At 63.4% G+C, this 26041-nt stretch overlaps 2 protein-coding genes across 2 annotated transcripts; one reads left to right on the forward strand and one right to left on the reverse strand.

The window, feature by feature from the left end:
* Positions 1-55: 55 nt before the first annotated feature.
* On the forward strand, positions 56-1011 carry Q8F55_001887 (uncharacterized protein; the record flags this gene model as incomplete). The annotated part of the gene is made up of 2 exons (XM_069350502.1): positions 56-760; positions 796-1011. 2 exons carry the CDS (start codon positions 56-58, stop codon positions 1009-1011), a joined length of 921 nt encoding a protein of 306 aa, XP_069210888.1.
* Positions 1012-1091: 80 nt separating this feature from the next.
* Positions 1092-2068, reverse strand: SHP1_1 (protein phosphatase regulator; the record flags this gene model as incomplete). The annotated part of the gene is made up of 3 exons (XM_069350503.1): positions 2001-2068; positions 1851-1967; positions 1092-1806 (listed from the first exon to the last, which is right to left on the reverse strand). Exons 2-3 carry the CDS (start codon positions 1880-1882, stop codon positions 1092-1094), a joined length of 747 nt encoding a protein of 248 aa, XP_069210889.1. The 5' UTR covers positions 1883-1967; positions 2001-2068.
* Positions 2069-26041: the final 23973 nt, after the last annotated feature.

Genomic DNA, 26041 nt, shown 5'->3' on the forward strand with positions numbered 1-26041 from the left:
GACCACCCCACACTCCTCCACCATCAACATCCATCCCGAGAGCACGAGCACTGCCATGCCCATCGGCCCGCAGCTCCCACCACATCTCACAGGCCAGCGCGCAGCCACGCCGTCCGACGACGAGGACGACTTTGGCCCAGCGCTCCCGCCAGACCTCGCCGCAAAGCGCAAGCTCGGCCCGCAGCGCCCGCCGTCCAGCGACGACGACGACATCGGCCCATCAATAGGCCCTGCGCGCCCGCCCGGCCCCTCCCTGCCCGGCCCATCACTCCCGGGGCCATCGCGACCCCCGCCCGGGCCAGCGCGACCACCGCCAGCGCCAGACTCGGACTCGGACGACGACTATGTCGGCCCGCGGCTCGACGATATCGGCCCCGCGCCGGTCCGCTCGGCCGCCGACGAGTTCCGCGAGCGCGAGCGGCTGCGATGGGAGCGCGAGCAGGAGAAGAAGGAGGGACCGAAAGTGACGCAGCGCGAGGAGTGGATGCTCGTGCCCCCGTCGAGCGGGAGCCTGTCGTCGCTCGACCCGACCAAGCGCCCGACGTCGTTCAACCGCACGTCCAAGGCGGCCATCACGCCCGAGGACCAGACGGTGTGGACCGAGACGCCGGCGCAGAAGGCGCAGCGCCTGGCCGACGAGGTGGCGGGGATCAAGCGGAAAAAGGACGCGCGGCCCGACGTCGACGCCGAGGACGAGGTCGAGCGCAAGCGCCGGAGGGAGAGGGACCGCGAGATTAGGAAGGGGGTGGAGAAGCACAACGTGAGTGCTGGGGTTGGGGTCGGGCTGACGTGCAGACGTCGACACGCGGCGCATCGCTCCTCGAGCAGCACCAGAAGAAGAAGGCAGCGGGCCCCGACGAGGACGACTTCCAGCCTATCTGGGACCGCGAGAAGCACATGGGCGTCACTGGGCGCCTGCTCACCGATCAGGAGCGCAGCCAGAAGATTCGCGACGCGCGCGGGCTCAACGACCGCTTCGGCCACGGCAAGGGCGGCGCGTACGCGCAGTAGATCGGGGCGGCGCGGCTGTAATCGCATGTAATCAATGTACTGGTACTATAGGGCATGTGGTGTGGGATGGGCGGGGGCCACTAGGTGTAGCGCTGGACGACGACGGCGTTGGCGAGCTTGGCCTCGGCGACCGTCTCGGCATCGGCGAGCTCGCGCGACGGGAACGTGGTCTGCAGGATGAACGGGCGGGGGTCGGGGCGCGAGGCGGCGACGAACGCGCGCAGGTCGCCGACCGTGTGGTCCAGGTTGACGCGCGCGACGAGGCGGCTGCCGTCGGCGAGGCGGAGCTGGACACTGGTTGCGGGCTTGGACGCGTCGAGCGTGATGCTGGGCGCGGTGCCCGGGGCGGCGGCGGCGGCAGGGGCCGCAGCCGGCGCAGCGGCAGCCGACGACGACGCACCAGCAACAGCCGGCACGGGCGAGCCGAGCCTGTTGCCGCCGCCGCTGAACGGCTTGGACACCTTGGGCGCCTGCTTGTAGTCCTCATTCGTGCGCTGCTGCACCACGAGCTCGAGTGGCTGATCATACGACACGTTGAACAGGCTGACCGGCGCGCGGCCGGCGTGGATCGCCGCCAGGAGCTCCTGGTTGCCCGGCGCGTCGTAGCGGTACAGCTCTCCGTCCTCGATGCTGAAGCCGTCGCGCCAGAACGTGAGCGTGCGCTGCTGGACCTGCTCGGGGTCCGGGGACGCCTCGCCGACCGCCGTCGACTCCTGCTCGTCCGAGCCGAGCGTGTGCCCGACGCTCGACCACGCGTCGCGCGGCGCCGGGCTCGCGCGCGACGACGGGCCAGAGCTGCTGCCGTCAGCCTGGCACCAAGCCCCGCTCAACCAACCCACCTCATCGCCTGCTGCAGGATGTCGTCGACCATGCTGCGCGCGCTGCCCCCGTGCCCCCCCGTGCTGCCGGGGCCGTCGGGGCGCGCCGGCCCGTCGGGGTTCTGCACGGCCAGCCCGCTGAGGTCAGCACGGACAGAAGCAGCGGCTCACCTGCGCTCGCCGCCGGCGTACAGCTCGGCGCCCTCGTCCTGGCGGCGCTGGGGCGGGGGTGGGCGGCGCTGCTCGTCAGCTGGCTGTCGGGTCAGAGACACGCACGAGGTCGCCGAGGCCGGCGACGCGGCCGCTCGGGTTCGGGCTCGCCTCGTTGTTCCAGTCGCCGACGCGCCCGACGCGCGGCTGGCTGCGGCCCCACGACTCGGGGAGCGACGCATCGTCGACGGGGCGCCCGTCGAGCGTGTAGCCGCGGCGTGGTTCGTCGTTGTTGGACATTGCGGTGTAGTTGGTTGACGGAAGGGAAGAAGGAGGGAGGACGGATTTATCAGGCGGTGGTGGTTGGTGGAGGCGTCGGCTTCGGAGGAACGAGGTGGAGGCGGTTCGAGGTGGTTCCGTCGACCGAGGCGGGCAATCTTCGTGCCGCCCCTTGTCTGTTGGTTCTGTTGCTTGCCTCAACACGTTGTGCACAGCTGCAGAGATGTATAGTCTAGGTGAGGAAGAGCGACGGGAACATGCTGACGGCGCAGAGCATGCATAGGCGTTGCCGTCGGCGCGGCACGCTCCGATCATGGGCTCGTCCTCGACTGCGCCGGCGCGGCGTCGCTCTCGGTGTCGAGTTAGGCGCGGCGCGACCTGACGAGGGGCTCGCCGAGCATGGACAATGTGTTCTTCGATCAGGACGTGCCATACTTGGAGATCATCTGCGCACGGGCTGTACTGAGGCGCACTGGGGGGGGGGGCCGCGGCGACGACTTCACGTTGTCCTCAACGATTGCCTGCAGCTGACCGGGAGCAGCTCGTACGGGCGGGCGCGCGTCAAGCGCTATACATCCCATTTACAGTCCTTGATGGGTGGCGTGCGCCCTCGTGGCTGCTTGTTATCAACAGGAGCCACAGCGACAAGAGCACCGACTTTGAGGAAGCGCACAGCGTAGGCGTCGCCTATCCTCGACACCAGCCCGGGCTGTCCCCGTGACACATTCCCTCCGATACTGAACCTCGCACGAGATGTACCGAACTCCAGCGTGCCGCACTCTACCTCCGACACCCTTTTCGCGGCGCTCCTCTGCCGTGGTGGGGCGTTGGTGGAAGCCGAAGGCATCCGCTTGCCTCACTGGCCAGCCGAGGCAACTGTGACAAGACGGACACGACACAGCCATGACGAGACGGACCGGCCGGTTCGCTATCACCGTGGCGAAGTGAACGAGCTCTCCGAGACCCGCGAGGCCGATGGCGACAACGGCACGGCGTCGGACCTGCTCGCACAACCACACGTCGCCCGACCACGCCTCGCCCGACGCCACGGCTGCCTTGCAAGTCGCGTCGTCCCTATACCTATTGTTTCGTGTTCGCCGTCCCAGAAGCCATGAACGACAAATGCCGAGGTGCGGGCCCTCCTCGCCGAAGTCGCGTGGTGCGACCTTGACCACGGTCGTCCAGCGACTCGGCCAGGATCCTCCACTGATGTCCTCCAGGCCAGCTGCCGCCTTGCCCTTCGTATCTGGAACAACGACGGCACGCAACACGCTGCGTCGCGGACCGTGCCTGGGGTCGCTCGGCGCGTCGGCTGGCGGGGATGGCCACCATGGTGCCCCTTGTTGCGGTTCAGCCCGAGCCTGGTCGGTGCTCCTCTCGAGCGGGGTGGTGATGCTTGCGGCGTGCCGGTTGTGCCAGCATCTGGCAGGCAGCTGCGATGCAAGGAAGTCGGTCTATCCTAGTCGGCCCTCGCCTCTGGACAGCGCCTCTGGACAGCAGGGCAGGAATCACATACGAACCACAAGTAGGTATGTGGTGCGCCGGCTGCCTGCTGTCCTGATGCCCGTGTGTTGGCGCCGTCGAGTGAGGGTGGGTCGTCTGGGAGCAACAGGCCTTTGTTGATCTGTGACGCGGTGGTGGGTCCACCGCCCCCGTTGTGTACATGCCCTTCATGCTCATGCTTGGCTGGACCTCCTTGCCTTGCCTGTCTTCCTCGTCTTCCCGTCTTCCCCGTCTTCGTATTCTGGGTCGACTGGCCGGTCTTGATTCCTGCCAGTGTCCCTGTGTTTACCCCGTATTCTCGCAGTCCGTCGCCTTCGTCCTCGTGATCTTCGAGTCCAGGTCAACTCAGCTCAACAGATCGTTTCAACTGGCGGCTTGAACCAAGAGGTGGCGCGTCGCCAATTGCTCTCTCGATACCCGCTGCTCACTCCGCGGTCAGTGAGCAGAGAACTCGAAGCCCGCCTTGACGGCTGAATGCGGCGCTGCGTGCACGCCTGTCAGTCCCGTCTGGTAATCAGCACACCAACACAACCTTTGGGTCCACTCTCGATGGGGTGGAGTCAAGGCAAGTCCGACCATACTGTCGATGTCCTCGCCTTGATAACCTTCACCTACCCCTGCAGGCGCAATCCATCATATCCAAATTCCCGTCTCTTCCATGGCGATGTACTCGTCGCAGTGATGGGACCGCACGATTCGTTCGCACTGAGTGGCCCGCGCCATTCGTGCCCCCTCACCCCGACGACATCGTCCTAACACGCCCCAGCACCTTAGCCGCTGCAGAGAGCAGTGCGCCGTCGGGGGCCACGGACGTCGAGATCACTGGGATCCCCTCACGCCAGATCATGCTGAACCACTGGATTACCCAACCCATGGCTGGGCACGGTTCGAGCTCCAGGTGACCCTGCCACTCCTATCCGAGAGAACATGACACCGACGACGAAAACCTTCTCTCGCTACCCTCTGATTCATGCCTTCTCCCCGCAATCCCCAACTGTGCTGCCGACCTTGCCACAGTTTCAGCCCAATCTCCCGCTCTCCTGGCGGGGGTTGAAGGCCGGCACGGTTTGTAGCCCGACGAGGCACAAACTCGAGCCCGCCGTGCGCCAGCGGGTCAGAGGCGACCCGAAGGGTACGAGCTTGGTGTTCAGCAGAAGCAGTGAGTGCTCCGAGATGACGGGCTTCCTAAATGACCACTGTTCGAAGCACCACCATGTATGTCGACTTGCTGGGGTAAAAGAGAGCCGTCAATCCAGGAAATCCCTGTGGAGACAAGATCAGCACAGACAACCAGCACGTCGATAAATCCACTTTGCATTGGGTTCCCGGGGATACAAAACTGTCCCAAAAATTCGGGAAAACGCAGCAACGCTGCGCCTGCATGCATGCAAGGTTGTGAGCACGGAAAGTCAGCTTGTCCGTCCGCGCCGGAATGTCAGTGGTGAGTTGGGTGACCGTCTGAAATCGCCACGAAGCTGACGTGTGTCCGATGTCAACAATGTCCGATGGTCAACACATCAACACCCTCCACGAGTCCAGGCTTTTGGTCGAGAAGACAGCGTTTCCCGGAACACAGGGGGGCAGGGTAGCACGCTCGGAACCTACCAATAGCACGGGGCCTGCCAGGCAGCGGTGACCTCCGCTTCTCGTAACCCACCGGCGGCGACTTGCGGCGATGTCCCCGATCCAGCTCCCACGCCGCGGCGGCACGCACGCGGCCCCGAGACAGCGGGTAGGGTACGAGGGATCTCGGAGTTGGCGAGAGGTTCGGAGTTGGTAGAACCTTGGTGCGTGACGTCGGTCGGCCCTGGGGTGGGCGGGGTTGGATGTGGGCTGTACGTGGCACTGTGGGCGGGGCAAGGTCAGCTCGGAGTCTCCGAGGCTCTACGCATGTTCTCTGCACAAGCTCCAGCTAGCGGTTGCCAGTGGGCTTCACGCCTTGGCGACGGCGTGGGTATGAGAAGCGCGAGACGCAACTCACCGGTGGCTGCCACAACGGGTGGCATCCTTTTTTTTTGTGGGCAGCGCGAGTGCCCACCTTGCCCACCACGACAGTGGCAGCATGTGAACAGCCTCTTCCAGTGAGGGATGGCAGCCGTGCTAGTGGCAGCCGTGTTATGGCGAGCGTGGCTGCCAGACGTCGATGTCGGTGAGGCTCTGAGAGAAAGGCGTGGCACCCAGTGGCTGTCATGCCTGGACCCACCACCCTCTGATGGCCACACCCTCTAGGAAATGGCTCCCCAGAGCGCGCTCAGAAGTCGTCTCAGCAGCAGAGTCGCCCTTCTGCCTGATTTATCTTGGGTGCTGTCCGCCGATCCGCGGAAGACCGACTCTGCCTTGTGGCAATGGGGATTGACACGCCACCCTCGGCGCCGCTGCCACTCTCGACGCCCTGGCATCGTCCTGCAAGTGCTCCACGGCGCGTATAGGCCATGGTTCGAGCGCAACAGTCCGGACCATGTGATCGTCTCTGTCGGCGACCGCACAGAGGTGGGCGGGTTGGTGTGAGCTGCCTCGGATTGTCGGTGCGCTTCGTGGTGTCGCGAGAGGCGAGCCACCTCCCCGGCGTCGCAAGAACCCACACGCTGGATACCGGTCCGATACGAGCCCCTCCTGTCGAGGTCGGCGCCGCAAAACCCAGGTGGATGTCCTCTGCCCCGCCCCTCGCGCCACCGCACAGTCCGCCCCCTCATCCCCACCCAGCTCGCCCATAAAAACGCAAGCCGCGCTCGCGCTTCTCCGCCAGGGAGTCGAACCCTGCTCTACCGCGCACGATCTCTCAATGAGAGGCGGTTACACTAACCGATATACTAGCGAAGAGCGTGATTCCCGGCGCGATTTGGTTCGTGGTGAGGGGGGGCGGGTGTGCGGGGGGCTGGGCGTTGTCTACTCCGACTGGGCGGTCGGCGCGAGTGTGTGGCTGTCCTCGCTTCCCTGACGACTTGGGGGCGCGTCGAAGAAGTACGGCGCTCTGCGTTGTCAGTACCGCAACTTCACAGGACTCACTGCATAGCTGGGCAAGCAGTACTGGCCCAGGCGCCAAGGCACTGTCGCCCCGTGTGGGTGCCTCGTCCCGTCGCAACGAAGCCGCGTTCGTGGCTGCCACTCAGGACAACACCCATAGCGGTGGCATCTCGAGCGCGGTCGGGCGACCACGCGCTGGCGGTCGCCTGGCTGCCGATCATCCGGGTGGCGGTGGTTCCAGGCCGCAATCTTGGACCCAGAGGCCGGCCAGATCGACACCGTCGGAGTTGGCCATCCCCACGCGGGTCGTCTATTCGCGGCCGCCGGCACCGCACCCACATGACGGCCCACGCCGCCTGCTGATCACCGCCTAGGGGGCACCTGGCCTGCCAGGCCGCAAAGCCCGGAGCAGTGTCGATCGCCATTAGACTCGCAAACCCCATCCAGCTGACACCGGGGGTCGTCGCAGTTTGCCGAGCCAGGAGCGCTCGCCAACCTGATACACGTTTGCCGAGCTGCTGTACGCCGCGGACGCACCGCAGCAGGGCGCCCCAACCCTGAGGCTGACGCCGCAGCCGATGATCAGCGCCACGCCGGCGTCTGGCGCCCGCGATCGGCGGCTGCGGGGGCGTCGGGGGCTGCTGCGGCGCCGCCACCAGTGCCCTGTTTCATCGGCGCGGCGTCGGCGTCGGCCCTGTGTCGGACGTCGGGCCGCCGTCCACCGAGAGGAGGTGGCCGTGTGCCGCGGCGGCGCTGGGGATCTTGCTGCCGCCGTCGCTGTGCGCTCCTCGCCGGGCCTGCAACAGCGCCGGGGAGCGCGAGGCGCCTTCCCCCGCGGCGCCGCTCGTCACCGCTTGCGCGCGCATCGAGCGCGCTGTCCCGGGGCGATTTTGTCGAGGCGCTCTCGCCTCGCCTTGGTCCGTCGCGCTGGAGACAGCCCGGGCCACGGTCGGATGGGGTCGGAGCCTCCGCTCGTGCTCACCCGTTTACCCAATCGGGAGCCCCGAGGCCGTCGGCGTGTCTATCGAGACACGTCTCGTCGACCGGCGGCGTGCACTCAAGCCGGCTCTTCAGTGGCGATCGCGGTAAACGGCGAGTCGAGTGGCAGATGCAGCCAGCCGATCGATGCAGCAGCAGCTCGGATGCAATGTGTATCGACGTTCCTCATCTCACGCGGACCGGAGCGCGGCGTCTGATTTGCTGCGTGCCCCTCGCCCGTTCCTCGTCGTTGGCGGTTCCTTCCCCTTCTGTATGAGGTCCGCACATCCGGCAGGCGCGGCTTTGCGAACGCCGTCAGCCGGCGCGTCACGGAGTTCGCAGACGTGGAGCGGCGCGGCCCAGCGCAGCGAGCGCGCCGAGCGACGGCCGGCCGGCCGTGCGTGCGTACGTGCGCGTGTGACTGTTCCTGCGGGTTGCGCTCCGACGTGCTGCAGCCAGGCCAACCAGGTGCCACGGAACGCCCAGCACGCTGCTGCCTGCCTTGTTCACTCGCTAGCTACACTACACCCGCCCACGGTGGCAGCTGCACGGCACGGCCAGGAACTGACCGTGGCACTGGCACCACCTGGCACTGGCACCAACTTTGCCTCGAGGCAGCGTGCCTCAATAGTGCTGGGGGTTCCTGGATGTCGTGGCGACCAGCCAGGTCAGGACCGAGCGGCACGCCTGCCTGCCAAGCGGCGCTGAGCGTCGGCGCCGAGGTTGTCACCCCCCTGTGCACGCTGACGTCTCGGCGCCCGCTCACTCGCTCTGCGAGGCGGGATGTGCGCGGAGGTAGGTGGAGCGACGCCGGCCAGGACCAGCGGGGAGCGGGTGGGGTGGCGGGCCAACCATACACGTGTCCGCCCGCCCCCCTGCCCCTGCCGCTGCGCTGCCGCTGCCTTCTGCAAAGCCTATGCACGTCCATCCGCTGCGCTGCGCTGCGCCTGCACGTCCATCCTCGCTGAGAGCGCCACCGCAGCACACAAGGCCGCCCCGCGCCGCAAGGTTGCACTCTCGTAATGGTAACGGTATCGCCCGCCTAACTTATGGGCGCGCCCGCCACAAAACGTAAACCTAATCTGGATTCACTGGCGGGTGTAGCTGTGTGAGTGGAGTGACGCCCAGCTTGCGGGCAGCAGCATGCATGCGAGTGGTGGCTGCGAGAAAATCGCCAGTGCGTGGGTGTGGCGTGTGGCGAGGTGGCGTTGATTCGGTACGCCGCTGGATGCTAGTCGTGAGACGCCAGACCGTTTGGCATGGCGGGGTGCCGGTGGTATTGGGGCAGGACCCCCAGGCTGTTGTACCGAGCTGCCCTTCTCCCTCGTCTGCCGCTGCCCATCCACTCGCGGCGCTCGCCCATCCACTCTCCCAGCGCTCGCTCCCACCCACCCGCCCGCCCACGCCCGCCACACCTCACTCGCCCAGCGCTCCGCGCAGATCAAAATCCCCGGCATGCACTTCAGATGCCCACTCCCGACCCGACATTGGCTATGTCGGCATCGAGCACCCACAATACGACGGTGCCGTCACAGGCCCCAAAGTCGACCCGCTGGCGTGCCCTAGAATCGTCACTCGTCACTCGGCGCTTACTTGCATCGGACCAAGCTCGACATCGCCGCTTGCGCCGGCGGCACTGGCGTCGGCGTTTGGCCCACCCCCGCCCGAAGGCCGCTCGACGTCGCCGACCGTCAAAAGGTTGGGGCTGCCGGAAATCGCATGCAGCACCTACAGCCATGACGCGCACTCATGCTCCGAGACGGATCACGGATCTCGAAATAGCCCGTCAAGACGTCATCGCGGGTCGTGCGGGCGTGATGCGGTCTTCGCCTGGCTGCTTTCGTGATGCTTTGATGTCTGCATCAGTTCTCGACGACCATCCTGATGCAAACACGAGCCACGGACATGTCCGCAAGCACGCTGCCTCGCTCGGACCTGCGCGTGCCCACGTGCATACCGCGCCTTGCGTGTTCGCGCTCGCGAGCACTTCTGGAAGCCGACCCGAGATCAAGTACATATCGGTGGAACCAACCTGCCCTCGCTCATCTCCGACACTTCGGTGACACCATGGCCCCCAACGGTTTCAATGTCTGCTTCACACAAGGACTGAGACCGGGGCGCTCGCCGCATGGCTGGCTTGCCAAGCAGCGGCTAGGGCTGTATGCACCAGCGCAAGCGGTGGCTAGTGACTCTCGGAGCGAGATGGTTGCGAACTCGGCGCTCGGCGCTCGTGGATGGGATCCCAGGAACCGTGCTTGGGTTCGGTACTGACGGAACTCACCACCGCCGCGCCCGCCCAACATTTGTCTCGGCTCCAACACATGCACTTCACAGGTCCCCAAGACGGTCCCCAAGGTGGCGCGCAAGACGCTAGTGAGATCCGTTTGGCGCGTCGCTTATCGCTAATCGTGCTAGGTTGTTGGAGCTGCACAACTCTACTTGCCGCCCATAGCCGTAACGTCCGCGCCCACCATCGCCGAACGACCGCCGAGCGAGCAACCAAGCGCCATGCACTAAGACGTTCCGGGAGCGGCTGGCGGCTGGCGTAATTACAGGATCTAGGCTCGGTGACGCAAAATACGTCAGCACCAGCTGCTTGCTCGCATTCCCGCTAGCTAGTCGACCCACTGAACCGTGTCACCTCCGTGACACGGCATGTCGGTCGTAGCACAAGCACGGGTACGCACCGGCTCACGGCATCCCATCCCCACCGACGGAGACGAGACGTCGTGTCAAGCCAACTCGTCGAGAGGTGGAGGCGAGAGGTGGAGCTGTCGTCGGCGCTGTTCGGCGCGCATTCCCCCACACCCAGTCCTCCGCGGGAACCCATCGCCCATTGGGGCAAGAGACGGCGACTGTTGGCCGTGTGTTGAGCGCTGACGTACAAATTGGGTACATGGCGTTACCCCCGGTCTGTGGGAGTGCTGCCAATCTGCAGTGTCGACCGGCCACGGAGTCGGCCTGGTTCGAGGTGACCGGCGTTGAGTACAAGCCGACTAATGTCCCAGTCATCCACCGCTGTTGCCGTACGAGCATGGGCCGACTGCTGCTCAGAAGCGGCGCTTGGTCTCCTCGTCACGTGGGAGACTGCGACTGGGCCGTGTAGCCAAAGTTCAAGGTTGGACCTGGGGGGTGGGTTACGGCATGGCTCCCCTGCCATGGTCGGAGGCAGCTTGGCTCGTGACCCCCGCCCAGAGACTGTCACCGTTCGGGCCGTCCTGAACCGAGCCGGCTTGCCCTAAGGGAAATTCCATCCACGACCCTCGCCGACCCCTGGTAGGCAATGTGCCGTGTCGTATGCATCTCGGCCTCGAGCCATGGCCGCAATGGCAGCCATGGCCCAATGTTTGGAAACTGCAGGCGGGAACGCGGATTTATCATGCTGCAAGGGTCTGTATTCAATGTCGTTGATTGAAAACGCCTGAAACGGAAGTGCAGTGCAGAGCCCAGAGCTGCGCGGTGCGGTGCGACAACAGGAAAGCCTGGCATGGTGGCAGTAGCAGGCGTCATGTGAGGTAATGTGATCGAGCGCATCGTTACCGATGGATGGGACGACGAGACAAAGAGGATCTCGCACACGAGTTCATGGGTATGTCTAGCCAAGCCAGCCCGCCCAAACCGACCCAACACGCTGCTGCGCGCGCGTCTCCGTGACCTTGGGCTGCCTGCTAGATCGGCCAGCTTGGAACCAGTGCTGGGCTAAATGCTCGCTCCTGTCCCGAAGAAGCATTGCACTTGTATCCGAGACGGTACGGTGACGGTACCGAGTGATCCTCGTGCTTGGGATGCCGTCTGCGTCATTACTGGTGATGGATGCAAGCTGGAGCCACACACACACACGAGCAGACGGCCGTGCCAAACCCAAGCAAGCAAAACACAAAGCAGTCTCCAAACATCTCCAAACAATGATGATGTGTTTCGAGGTCCAAGGTCCGGACAGGTCTAGAAGGTACGAAAAGCTCCGGAGCCTGGCAGTGTTGGCCGTTGTGCGCTGCTAAAGACAGCCCGCTGCGGACCCACGGCCACAAGCGAGGCTCCAAGGGAAGCAAGGAAGTCGAGAAAAAAAAAAAGGTTGTCGGCACGGGCAAGCTATTACGGCTGTTCCAATTACGCGCGTGTTTCAGTGCGGGGCATGCCAGTGTCGGATGTACGGCCGCCATGCAGTCTGACGTGCGTGCGTGCGTGAGTGCGTGTTCAGGTCGTCGGCGTGCATCAGGGCCGGCCGTAGGCAGCGCGCGCAGAGGAACAACGCAGCGGTCGTCATTGTCGCATCGATGGATGTCGTCGCCCTACGCAAAGACTTCAGGGGCCCGACGGGGGGCCGCTGCCTCGGGGCGGCGGAGGTGGCGGCGGCGGCGTACGACGATCCGCCCGCGGGCGTGCCCGCCCGACCGACGAGACGGACCGACCGACGCACCTACGTCGACGCAGAGGACGAGCCAGTGAACCAGTGAGCGTGAAGTGTATGGTCGTCTCGTCCTTCGGCATCCGTCGGTGTTGTCAGGGTAATTGGGGCATTCGGCGCGAGAGAGAAAGAGAGAAAAAAACACACGACCGCGGCCCACTTGGTTTGGCGCGCGCGCGGCGTCCGTGGCGTTTGGTAGCAGGCTGCTGGCCTCGGCGTCGCGGCCCGGGCCACTACCTGTTGGTCGTTTTCAGGGACGGCCAGGGCGCTCAGGGACGCACATACTTTTTCAAACAACGGGCTGTTCAGGGTCCATTCAGGGAATCACGATTGCGCTTGACGCCAGTCTGTTCAACAGCCCTGAACATTCCAAACCACGACCCTCCGTCTCGGTCACAGACGACGAGGAGAGCGGCGACTGGCTGGCTCGCCTGGCTGGCAGCAACGAGCGGGGCTACACTGATGAGTCACCGTACCGTTCCATTGGGACCACAAGCAAGGGGGCATGGGTGGGGAACGGGGAACGCAGCGTGGCTACGTACCGTCGTGCGTGGCAACGACGACGCCCACTTGCACATGCATTTACCCCTTGCGCCCGGCATGTCGTGTGGCCGCTCGCTGCCGAACCGACCGACGGGGGCGGGGCGGGCAGTCGCGCCCACATGCACACTTGCAGCATTAGCCAAACGAGCGGCGGCCTCGGTGGTCGCGCTGGTGCGTGTCCGTCGGTGGCTAATGACCTTCTAATGGGGGAATCCAACGTAGTGACGGGTAATGATTGATCGAAGGCATGGTACGCCCCGGGTTTTGGTCGGTCGCGACCCGCCGCCGGGCAGGGGGGAATAGGCATCAGATCTGACTGCCCACACTTGGCGGCGGCGTCGACCGTGCTCGTGCTTCTGTGGCAGAGGAAGCCGGCGACGGCGATGGTGCAGCGGCGTCCTTGAGCCTGGTGCTCGAGTCTGGCGGGTTTGTGGGTGAGTGGACATTGGGCGAGGAAGGCTTCCGGCCTGAGTGGGGTGCCAGTGGACGCGGCAGACGGCTGACGGGCCATGAGCTCTTGTGCTTACTTTGGGGGGCCCAGAGGCTTGCTCGACATCTGTCCAGTCGGTTGGGGGTGGGAGTGAGGGCGGCGTTGGTGGTGCAAGATGCCGGCGGCGGCGAGGAAGACGAGGAAGGACGACTTTGAGGAGCGTCAGGACAGAGGGGAGGCCCAGAGACGAGGGAGACAGGGGCAAGGACCAGGGGCGCAAATCACGAGAGTCCCTGACGTACAGTCCAGGGACGACCTGGTCGACTTGGGAGTCGGGTTCCGACACACCCACCCACCCACACACACGCCGACTCACGCCTGACGTGCACACACACACACTGACGCAGCACTCACGCCCACCATCCACCCAACTCACCCACCCACCCAGCACCCAGGCTTACCACCCCGGCCAACCCCCCCACCCCCCCAACCCGCCCACAGACCGACCGAAAGACGGACCGAACGAACGTCAAGCTTGGGCGACGCACAAACCGAACAGCGGCTTCAACCCATACAAGTCGTCCTCACACCTACAAACCTTGTGCACCACAGCCGTCATCGAAACAAGGCCGTACGCAGGGAAGACAGACGGCGGTAGCGGCAGGGGCGCACATCACCACCACCCTCACTATTACACCTTTTGTTGATTACCCCTTGTCAATTCTACAACATACCCCATCCATCTCTTCAACTCTGTCAACCTTTTGCACTACTCGCAACGACTATCCAAAGACGATACATCAATCTACGCATCGCAGAGGTCGCTCACGCAAGGGGGAGAGCGAGTGCACCCACCCCACTCCCAACTTTACCATCCCCCCCACCTTCCCTCACCTTGAAACTCTAATCCCCCCTATTGTAAGCGTCCCAACTGGCGACTAATAGATTACGACGGGATCTCTTGTGGTTGCGTCCTTGGCCTTTGTTCAACCAACCGACTGTCTGCCTGTCTGTACCCAAGCCAACAACCAACAACGGCACGTAGTACACATCACCAACACAACCTTAACCCTGCATGGTGAGTCCTGGGCGCAGCGTGCCAACGTCGTCGTCGCTTCCTCATGCACCCACATTCTAACATTGCATCTCTCGCATCAGTGCACGCCAGCTGCGGCACCCCCTGCGTCATGATATGACGGCTGCCCAGGACAAGTTTCAATCCGACAATCATTTTGACGACCACCTCGCGACTTTGGGCCACCGTCAAAGTGATCACCACCCACGACCAGGGGCGCACCCACCGACAACATTCACACTCCACAACGGCACTGGGAAGCAACGCAACTATATTGAACGCCTTTCAGAGCCCCCCATCCCTCGTGCATTGCTGGCACAGCGCGATAAAGATCGCTACCACCCTTACATCATTGCCCGTGAACGTCAAGACACCAACACCGCAAAGGAACGCAAGCTTTTACAGGCTCGCCGCGAAACGAGCTTAGGTCGGCTCGTCGAGCTCGCTATGGACCGAGACCCGCGGCATGACCCGCGCATGAGCGACGACGAAGAGCGCGCATACTTGCATTCACGCGCGCAATCATTCTCTGGCCCTGTTCCCGGCGCCGCTGCCGCCGCCGCTGCTGCCGCCTCAAGGTACGACTTTGAACGCCAGTACAGTCAACCACCGCCAACCCACCACACCACATCATCCACAGAGCCTCCTCCTTCCTGGTGGCTTGCTAGTAGTTCGCAGCATCATTCAAGTAGACAGTCGGCTGCTTATGCTTCCCACCAATACCCGTATCCCTTGCACCCTCCTCATGATCAGCCGACGCCGCCTCAGCCACCAACATCGAACACCTGGGGTCATTGGTCCGGCCAGTTTGGTGGCCCACATCCCTTCTACAACTCGACATCCTCGCAAGCAGTAGTAGGCGGCCCCCGGCACGTTCATTCGGCGCCACCACCAGTGCAGCGTCGGCAACCGACCCCTCCCCCGCCCGCCTCGCCTTCCCAGCTCACACGACCCCCTCCGCCACCTCCAGCATCCGCACCTTCCCCGTCCCGCTCGGGTTCTGGAACGCCACCTGGTCAATACCGTTCGGGCTTTCAACCAGACTACGACCGACCGCGAACCTCTCGGCGCCCGACGCCGACTTCTGAACCGGGCGGGAGCGCGGCAGCTTCGTACTCTGGCGACGGCCGTTCGCCTCCCGCCGAGGCGTATTTGATAATTCGCCCTCATCGAGTGCCCCGTGGAGGATGGGCAACAGCTCACGAGATGTCGGCAGAGTCGGATTCAGCAGGATGGTGATTTTTTCCGTCTCTCTGTCAACACCACGCGCATCGCTAACCAACAACCAGGACGTTTCATCTCAAGGTTCTCCAATACCCAGAACGAGGGAAGGCTCTTGGAGTGGAGCCTCTAAGACGGGTGGGTCACCATTAAATGGCCACGAGTGCCCCGCTCACACATCACAGGGTTGGCCCCCATTGACGCCCCCGCTTATCGTTCAGCTCGTCGTCAGAGACAAGGACGGCGTTGTCGTAGCAACCGAGTGGGTTTTCTCCGCAAGCCAAGCCGCGCATCGCTAACGCCCTCCGCAGCAATGCCACCCTTGCAAGACGCCTTGTTCACTTGACCATGAGCGTGGAACTCGTCTCACCGGAGGGTAACGAGTCGCGTTCCTTAATTCGGGTTCGCCCTCCAAGCCGTACGCTACTCGCCCAAGTTTGTCCACACCGTGCTGACCGCGTTTGCAGCCCGCGGCAATGTACAACCTTACTACCCAGCATCGGCTCCACCCCCATACTCGGTTCAACGCACACTTCTGGGATCGTCGGTCCGCACTGCACAAATTCTCACTCGCGATGGACAGAAGGGGCTTTATTTCATCTTCCAGGATATGGTGGGTAGCGCCGACGGAGTGGCAGCCAGCGCCGGCCGCGGCCCGTTGTCGAGGCTCCACTTGGGGTTGGGGCCCTGGTCATCGTTTGTCGCTGACCGTGGCAGATTGTCCGACCCGAGGGACGATACGCACTAGAGGGCAAAATCCTCGATCTTGCCGGGTAAGCGTCCGCGTGCTGTAACCGTGTGCTGTAACCCGCTACCCCTTTTCTGTTCCTGGCCGCTGAGCCGTTCGAATCTTGTTTACTGCCTCGGACGGCCTGCTGACACGTCCCGCCACAGACCGCCGCACATCGGTACCTCGATTGGCATCACACACCCCTTGACGTGGTGCCGCACCCGTCCATTTGACGTGATGTGCGTACACTGGCCACGTAGTGGCACTTTGCTTGCGTTCCCTTCGTGTGAGCCAGAGCTAACGACGGCCCCTTGCAGTGTCCCACAAGAGTATCCAGGCCCTGTGCCAATCACAGCACTGTCTGCCGAGTTTCTGAGGCAGGGCGAGCGACACTTGGGTGTACGTGTCTGACTGGCTGGGCGAGCGAGGAGCCACCTGCTAACGGATTGAACAGCGTCGGCCACGAGCCGAGGAAGGCGACTCTGACAATGAGGAGACTGCTCAGCAAGAGTAGAGCAGTCTGAGGATACCCAACATTTGCATGGGGAGGGGTTTGATGATGAACAAATAGCAGGACGGCACTGAGGGATGGTGTCGACAAGTAGACTTGACCATTGGGCAGGGCCACACGCCCTTGACCTGCCCGTATTAGACTGTATAGCATTCCCGTCTCCACCTTCCAAGCGCCGCTCTGTAACAAACCATAGGGAAGTACCTCATTTGACGGCCTGGCCGTATACACCTGGGACCCAAAGTTACGCGGACTTTGGTGGTATGATCACCTGTGCATTTTGCAGTGCAGTATTGGAAGCGAGAAGAAAATGAATGGTCCGGAAACGATTTGATGGGATTTGATTCAGTAAACGGGGAATATTCGACTTTTTGAAACAACTCATCTGCAGAGCCCACCGCCCACCTCTAAACATGAACAGTCAATCAAGCATGACCATGGAGCCAAGACGCCATCTCCGACACGGTGAACCGAGGCCGATACGTACGTGCAGCACTGAGGTGGGCGGGCGAGGAGTTGGGTGCTCGGCAGGGCAAGCGCCTTGGAGGGCGTGCTCATTCTCGCCCACCGCACGCTGGCCATTCGCGCCGCCGAGGGACCGTCGACGCCCACCTGTCTCGCATACGCACAAGAGGCGGTGTTGGCCTCTTCTGACGGGGTATCATGGCGTCCTTAATTTTTCCTGCTCCGTACGCTCTGCCCGGCTGCTACACATGAAGGATTAACACGGCGTGCCGACCAACATTCGACATCCGGACGTCATCTGCGGCCGCTCCCTGGCCTCTACTTTGTCTAAAAGACTAACATTCATAGCAAAGACACCCTCTACAATCGCACGTCTCAGGCGTGCCCCTGGTACGAATCGCGGCGTGTGCGTCAAGCAAGATGGCGTTCAAAATGGCTTCAGGATGCTCCTTCCGCCGTCGGGAAACTCGTGGGCGTAGGTTTCTCCACCGTCGTCGAGGGCACAAGCCCATGCTGGTCCTTTCGAGGGCGGTGGGCCAGGCAAGTCAGGCGTGGGCTCAAGTCAACGAGCCGGGGCGAACTTGAACCGACGTGCGCCTTCGGGGCGAGGTTGCTCGATACAGCAGTCGAGGGCGAGGTGCCGTCTGACTTGTGTTGACGACCAAATTCTGGCGCGATCCCCAAGCATCATTGCTGCTCGCTGAATGATTCGGCGGTGCGACTGAATGCGGCCTTGGGATGGAACAGCAGCAGGGTATCGAGTGGGGTGGCCGAACATTGGGGCGGAGTCTTCGAGTATCACGGCTGGCTGGCTGTGATGGCGGTGCTCGCTTTTGTCGGTGAGGAGAAATCTCCGAGCGATCAATCCGATGACAAGGGTCTCCTTCTCCATCCTTTACCTTCGGGCGAGGAGATAAGGACTCCTCGCTGGGGGCGGGGCCGGGGGCGGGCCGAAGGCCCGGGCGATGAAGGCTGCCGCGTGTACTTGGGCTCACTCTCCTCGAGCTCGTCACCAACTGGCGTTGGCGAACAGGTTACCAACGCCCATCACCCTCCTCAGCCAGGTACTATGCTGCTTTAATCAGCAATCTTTACTGCCTTGTTGACTCCTGGTGGATAGACACGTCGGGGCACTCAGAGAATTGTGGGTCGAGGTCGATTGAGTCGCCGTTGGGCCGAGGTCGATTAAGTCGGATGATCTTGATGCCAGCTCGATAGCGATATTCTTGGATGTCAGCTGTGGGCCTCTCCCCCAGCCCCCGAGCTCATGCCATTTCTTCTACCCGGCTGATGGCTGAGGCTGCGGTCTTCTTGGCGGAGAGTTGTCTTGCTGGCTGATCTTTGTTCCTATCGAGGTTGTAGTGCCGACGTCGGCGTCACCAGAGTGCCGGGATTGAGGTTGATGTGGGTCACATCGTGCGCTGCATGGCATGGTGGTGCACAAAATACCAGATCAACATGGTTCTCTGATGTCGCGGGTTGGTTGGAGATAAGGTCGGTTGAATCGTGTCAGACTCGCCTCGAAGTGCCTTGCAGGCTGTTATTTTGAAAGTCGTGGGCTGACCTGCTAGTCCCGAGATCGGGCGCATTGCAAACTGCTGATCGTCCACGCTGCTTTGCCTACCATGATCCTTCTCGTCTGCCCCCAGCTGCCAGGACGCTCGCTCGGGCACTTGCTGACTGTCTGCAGCTCTGGCGGGGGCTGGACCTGGAGGCGCGTCGTGCCGGTCCCCGGGTGGCAACCTGCCAGTCCAAGGCCGCTGGAAGCCTTTGTCTACGCCTCATAAGCTTCATTGCCTTTGTTTTGAGGACCACTGTGTCTCTCAGAGGGGCCCTTGCCGGAGTCTGGTCTCATGGGCGGGGTCCAGCTCCGCCCTTTGTCCGCCGCTCGGTACCTGGATGCCCTCCGATCACCGGTCGAGCGAGGAGTTTAACGAGCAAGCCCGCTACCGCTAGCAAGCTTGTTAAACTATTGGTGGTTTTTATGATTCGGCTGTATGCTTGTCGGCAGGGACGCGGTGCGATAACGAGGCGCCGCCAGCTGTTGAGGTGATGTCGCGGAGCGTCGACCCTAGGCTTGTGGACAGCGGCCCAACTGCGCGGTCCGGTATGGGCCTGAGCATCCCGAGGTCGTGCAGGCTCCGCGCAGGCTCTGGGATACAGCCTTTGCCCCCAATCGCCTCGTCGCCATGACAGCTCCGAGACTAGCGCTGAGGGGTATCACGATGAAAGCCTGACGCCATGTTTCTTGACTCTTGCCGTGTACTAGGCTCATCACCAGCTGGCGCAGTCAATCCCACCGCTGCCCTGGCCTCTGCTGGTGGGCTGCCGCTTGGGGTTCCCTCGTCGCCTGCCGAAAGGACGAGCTTGGTAGGCGAAGTCACCAGGGAGGCTCAGCTGCGCTCGATGGCATGCGATAGCCCGCGGTGACGGGTCACGCGGCTACTCTTGTCGTCGTGAGCATCTCCGTGCCTTGGAGTGTTGCTACCAGTTTGCTGGGTTCGGCTTATCAGTCCGGCGACGCAGAGCTGGGGACAGCGATCCACGTGAGATGAGGCGCTGGGCGTTGTCAGCCTCAGCCAGCCCATTCCACTCACGAAAGCCCATTATGACCACCACACCGAGCTCTTGCGAGCTGGCCGTGCATAGAGATATTTGCAGGGGCCAATTCATGTCGTGCTTCGGCTGTGATCGTGTGCCGGGCAGGCCAGGTGGGTGCCGAAGAGCCACGACCGACGATGATGAAACCTCAGCAACCACCCATCGCTATCAGTGCACTATCCCCTGACGTGTGGGTGCTGTTTGAGATGTACATCCTGATGGCGCCCAACGCAGGGGAGGACATGATACCGCGGGAGACGATGCGCCATTCAGTGGCTTGCTCGTGGTGGCGTTGCTGCCCACCAATTTCGCGTCCCGTCATTCAACGTAGCTCAGGTCGGCACCTTATCAGCAGTGGGCATGCAGTGCGGCGGTGCACCAGTGGTTAGACAGGATGGAGGTGTGGATTCGGGGTGGGTTCGAGTTGGCGGAGACGGCTGAAGCGGCAGCGGTTGGTCGCCACACCGAGATCGGTCAGCCGGCGGCGCTGGCGAGCTCATCTGGAGCCGCTCGGTCCGATCGCGCAACGCTCAGATTAAATCTCAGCCACCAGGGCAAGATGACTATTTTATCAGTCCAATGCTTGGGCGTGCGTGCGAGGGCGAGTGTGGCGCGAGCGCCGAACAGCCACCGGCGAGGTCAATGCGCTGACAAGATTAGCCACCAACCCGACCTGATCAGCCCACAATGCCCACCTGCCTGCTCCACTCTCGCTGCCCCGATGTACTGTTTTGCGTGGTTTCAATCCTGTGGCGGTCAGCCTCGAGTGCGGCGAAGTGCTTCCTACCTGCTCCGTGTCGGGGGAAAAATTGCCAGGCTGTCCGCGAGCGGAATCGTTGCCATGTCGCACGGCAGTCCCCTCGGACGGCGCCGAATTGTCTGCACCTGTGCTCGACCCCTGTCCTGCCTCCCTGTGTGTTTGTACGTGAGCTGCCTGGCGGTTGCAAGTCAGAATCCGCGGCCGTGCGGCTGACCCGACCCGACCTCGTCGTCATTCCGAGCACGAGCTCTGCCACGCCGCCAGAGACCAACGGGGCTACCACAGGAGTACTCGGAGCCCGAGGGTCATTTTGGTCAGTGCCGAGGTGTGCAAGGCGCACGTTTGTCGGTCGAGCGGTGTGGCGAGTGGGCGATGTGGCCGCCGTCTCGAGACGGCTGCGAGTATGAGGACGGGGGCCGCGGGACGGTGCGCACACGCTCAGAAAAAGTGCCAGTTGCGTGCGCATACCCCCTGGAGACCGTCTCGTCTCCTCCGCGAAGGTGGTAATGTAGCAATGGGCAACTATGCAGCTGGTTAAGCAGTCACTCACTACTTGCATCCACTGGTTTGCCAGCCAGCACATCGATGAATACGTCTGGCAGCTTAAGGTTCCGGGTGCCAGTCAGTGGTGGCGGATGTGTCGGTGCGTGGGGTGTTGTGAGCAAGGGATCTGTGAGCCTGGACTTGCCCTGCCTGCCTGGGTGGTGAAGCTCACTGCCTGCGTGCGTGCGTGCGCGCGCGGCAAGAGTGGCCCCTTGCTCAAGGTTCACCGCCTTGGTGCCTCTTACGACACCGAATCAGGGATGTCAGGAATGCACCCTTAATTCCTTCCTGACCGCTGTTTCACCCCCAGACATTTGTTGAGACAGATTGAGGGTCGTCAGAGGCAACTTTAGAGTGTAGTGTGGCGCTGGACCCTAAACGGGAGGGCAGTTGTCAAACAAGAGGGGAACGCCCGTCAGCCATGGGCATTCGAGCAGAGACACGAGCTCCATCAGATTGGGGGTGCCGTCCAGGGAATCGTTTCCACGCCAGTGGCCTCAAGCTGTAACCCTAAATCGAAAGACTCTGGCAGTCTCCCAGCTGTTGAGCGCAGCACTTGGGAGCACTTGGCCAGACCCGAATGACCAGAGACTTGTTCGAGCAGCGAGTACGTACACCACTCTCAGGGTGTCGCAATTGACGGGGCCATCCACAGCACTGGAACCGCTGTCGGGAAGGACTCATAGTCTGCCCTGGCACGGTTCTGCTCCTGCTACTAGAAGGAGCACGTACTCTCGGCCTGCCCATTGAGCCCGACCACTTTCCTCATTCCACCATTGTCCCTTTGCTTACGTCCCTTTCATTGTCATCGCCCGCCTTGTTCTTCGTGTGTGCTTTTCTCTCTTGCCCTTTCACCCGCAGCAATAGGAAAATCAAAAACGAACTGCACGAGTGACTCGCTACTCGGGTCCCGACCTGTCTCGGGTCCCGACAAGGCTGGAAGAACATGTTCCTCCAACGGATTACCCCTGGCGCCCACCTTCGTCATGCCGTCCTTGTTCTTTCGACGCTCTTTCCTAATCTGACGGCAGTCCTCATGCAACCACCTTCTCTTTTGAGACTGACCTCGACGTGAAACTCACGGATCTCGAGTGCACCACACGACCTCGACACAACGGCAGCGACGTCGCCTAGGCAACACGTGCTCCGTCTCCGTCGCTCGCTCTCGGTCGGAACCACGCTTGCACGCTCCACTGGCGTTGGCGTGATCGCCCTCCCTCTCTCCGCCATGTACAGCGCCGGACCCTCGGTCACTTGGTCTCCGATCACCGTTTCCCCTTCCCCCAAAACTTGAATAGTGACAACGTCGCACGCACTATCGCTCTTCCTCCTCGAGGGGTCCAAGTTTTGTCAGCCCATGTCTTCGCCGTCTCTCAAGGCCGACCAAGAGCGTGACGGCGATGACGACAAGGCAGGGAACGGCGGCGTTCACATTGAGTCAGTCTCGTTGATTCTGACGGCAGCGGGTCTCGGCGTTGGGGCAGTTCGCAATCCTCATCGTTCCGGCGGCGGTCGTAACCATCATCGTCGGCGACACTCCCGTTGGAGGCCGCCGAGATCAGCATCCACAACAGCAAGCAAGCACGCTGCACCGAGGAGGCTGGCAAGTGTTCAAGGTGGGCGAGCATCGCATTCGGGGTCCGACGTTTGAGGTTTGGCCGAGGTTGGATTCACCGCCGACCAGCCCACATCGCCGTCTGATCATTCTGACGATGACTACTCTTCCTCCCTACAGGGCTTTTGGAGGTGTGTGCGAAAAATACGCATGTCGCCCTGTCGCTAACGAGAACGCAGCCCAGGGGTGTCGGAGCCGTGCTTGGCTTGGTTCGGCGTCAACGCCGTCGTCGACGTCGACGAGGGTCCGCCGACGGCGGTTTCGCCGGGACGGGTGCTTGTCCGGTACCATTGTCAAGTGGTGCTTCTCGAAGCCGATTCATCGGTTCGGTGGGGGAGACTAGCCCACGCGCGGCAGCAGCCGCGGTCGGTGGCTTAGTCATGAAGAGCTGCAGAGGCTGGTGACTACCGAGCAGCCGCGGTGGTCTCGGCTGCCAGAGCTCGTTGGCGGCGTCGGGCTGAATTGCGGCCAGACTGCTCGGCTCCAATGTCTCAGATTCAGACGCCACAGGCACTATCAGACTGCTCACGGTTTGTCGGAGCCGCCTGGAGTGGGGGACTGACAGGAAACAGCGCCGAGTGGGCCGGGTGGGTCGAGTGGGGCGAGTGGGGCGAGTGCGAGCTCCGCGCTTCGGATCACCACGCGGCAAGTTTCGCGATGGCCTCGATCGTCACTGCGGTATCCTGAAAGGTGGCCTGTGATCGAGATCGTACAAATGCTGGCGTCCTCGTGTCCTTAAGGGCTGGCGAAGGGCGTCGACTGGCGGAATGGCATTGTCGAGGTGAGGACGAGCTGATTGCTGATGCCCATCCGGGGAGGCCGGACCCAGCGCAATGCTTGATGCGCGTGGATGCTTGCAGTGTCGGCCTCCCACCTGGCATCTCGACGGCAGGTAGCTCGGCCCAGAAGCTGGACCGGCCAGACATCGCAGAACGATCAGCACTGAGAGTCGGCTGCAGCCCTCGTATGGCCGGCACACTCGGATGTTAATCCGGGTCGACAATCGCAGTGCGTTCCGTGCCATGCGTCAAGTCACCTCGTGTCACTTCATTTCAGCTTGCCTGCAGGCTCAGTCATGGATCTCGACGCCGCCAGTCACTCGGAGGCGTCGTTGTCGCCGGTCGCCTTGCTGGCTGCTGGCTGCGCCAGCCTCGCTCGGGATGCTCGGGCCTGCGGTGGTACTCTTCGGCGCAGTCCACCGATCCGCAGCCACGGTGGCGCCGGTCGAGCCTGTCAGGCTCACTGGCTGCGGATCTGGGCTGAGGCCGGCCCTGGCGTCGGCAGGCACTACAATCGCACCGAGGGGGCGACCGATGTCCTGGCGAGGGTCAGCAGAGAGGCGTTTGGGCAACACCCACATCTCAGGGTTGGTCACTGCGCCACGGCATCCGCAGCAGGTGATACTGATAAGAGGTGGGGGGCTGATAGTCGCTGACATGTCACGAGGGAACGCCGGTGGCTGCAGAGATTGTTGGTCGGTTCTGACGGCAGGTCAACGACTTGGCTTCTCGATCTCGACTTGGCTTCTCGATACCGGCGTGGCTTCTCGATCTCAGGTCACCAGCTTGGCTCGCCGCGGGTTGGTCCACAAATTGGCGAGCGGCTTCTGAGATGCTGAGTGGGCGGGCAACAACTCTCCGACTCGTTAGCGACGATACTGCCGGGGGAAACAGGACACGGGCGACGTCGAGGTCGCCAACACGGTTACCAAGGGCGAGGGCGTCTCGATCATCCTGCCCCAGGCCAAGAGGAAGAGGCGCGAGCGCGAGACATACCGGAAAACCTCGCCAGGGGGGAAGGTGTCCTGCCGGAGCGGCGCCCACGCCAGGCTCGCACGAAACGCGACACCGACCGGGAGCTCTCAGCGTGCTGCCGAGCGGAAGCGCAGGCCAAAGCGGCGCCGTCTGCCTCCATCAGAGAGCGGAAGGCCACATCACCTGGACCACCCACTCGGCCTTGGGCTCCAGGTCGAGCGTGCCAGGCGTCCGACGAGCGCACGCATCGCGGGGGATGAATCGCGAGGCCAGATGCTCCGAGCTGGCAGGCTTGACCAACCCCACTGGCACTGCCGCTAACAGAGGCGGACGGCGCGTACACCGCCCAGCCGGTCCCCGTCGCGTACGCGGACCACGCGCTGCCCCGGCCGAATCGATATCCCAGGCTACCTCAATGCGGCGTCAACGAGGGCAAGCACGGAGTCGAGCAGCTCGTCTCCTGGCGACGTGGCATTGCTGGGAACACCTCGGCTTGGGGGGCGGGGCCAACGGGCTCTCCCACGAGCTCGGCAAGGTATCCGCCACTGCGCTGTCGCAGCGCAGCCGCGGGAAAGAACTCACCCGGATCGCACAGCCCCATGGTACGGCGTGTGAGAGGTGTAGTGACGTTGTGACGCCGCCGGCGGCGACGAGTACGACAAGGTTACAGCGGGACTCGGCACGGCCAGCGTGGCGCCGGCCGCAGAGCCGGCCTAGCCGACCTCTCACACGCGGCAGCGGGCAGGGAGCCGGTCGCTATGCAGCCGGCTTCTACCCCCTCTGTCCTGACCAGCCGCCTCACAGCGCCAGCAGCGCACTTGCTGCCGGCGAGCAAGCCCCCGACGTGCCCGGCGATATGTCCGGCCGGCAGCCCGTGCGCACCATGCGTGTGGACTGGATGGGCGCCGGCGACGGCCCCGGCTGCCTCGGCACGACCACCGCGCACAGCACGCCCACCACGCGTCCAGCAGCGGCGCGGCCCCGGCCCCCGGCTCCCCCGCCGCTCTCGGACGCGCAGACGATTTACCAGGCCCCCCGGCACCGTGTGGGCCGCTCAGCGACATGCCGCTGTACCCTCGGACTCGGCGTGCCAGGGCGAGCAAGCGACCCGCCAGGCCCATGACTGACGCCTTGATGCGCCGGTCTGACTGCACCCTCGCAGCAGCAACCACCGGCCACCCGCCCCTCACCGCTCCGGGCACGCGCTGACGATTTATCAGGGCTGCCGGCGGCGTGGGCCGTGCGGCGTGACGCGGGGTGGGAGGGCTTCGGCGCGAGGCCAGGCCGCGTGCTGGCATTGCCTGCCTCGTCACGCCGAGCGTCGACTCGGCATCATCCCTGCTTGTAGCGCCGACTTTCGCGGTCATCAGCACCGAGGACGCGTGGTACTCACCCCAACGGCCCCCCCAGACGGCTACTCGCATTCCCGGTGCTCGCGGCGCCGGGCAGGGCCGCGAGGCTCGCTCACGCCGCTGGTGGGATGCCAGCGCATGTGGCGACGCGCCGACTATTATCCTGTGCGTGAGTGCTGTGCTGGGGCGTGCGTGCTGGTTGCGGCGCGGCGGAGGCAGCGGGGTGGGGCAGCGCCCGAGGCCCCGCCGCCCGCTGCCCCAGCGCCGGGGCGCAACTCGATAACAGTACATCGTCTGCGAGGCCCACAGGCGGCGCTCGCGTGGCAGAGTGGA

This window comes from Vanrija albida (assembly GCF_041260175.1).
Source record: "Vanrija albida strain AlHP1 chromosome Unknown contig_2, whole genome shotgun sequence".
NCBI lineage: Eukaryota > Fungi > Basidiomycota > Tremellomycetes > Trichosporonales > Trichosporonaceae > Vanrija > Vanrija albida.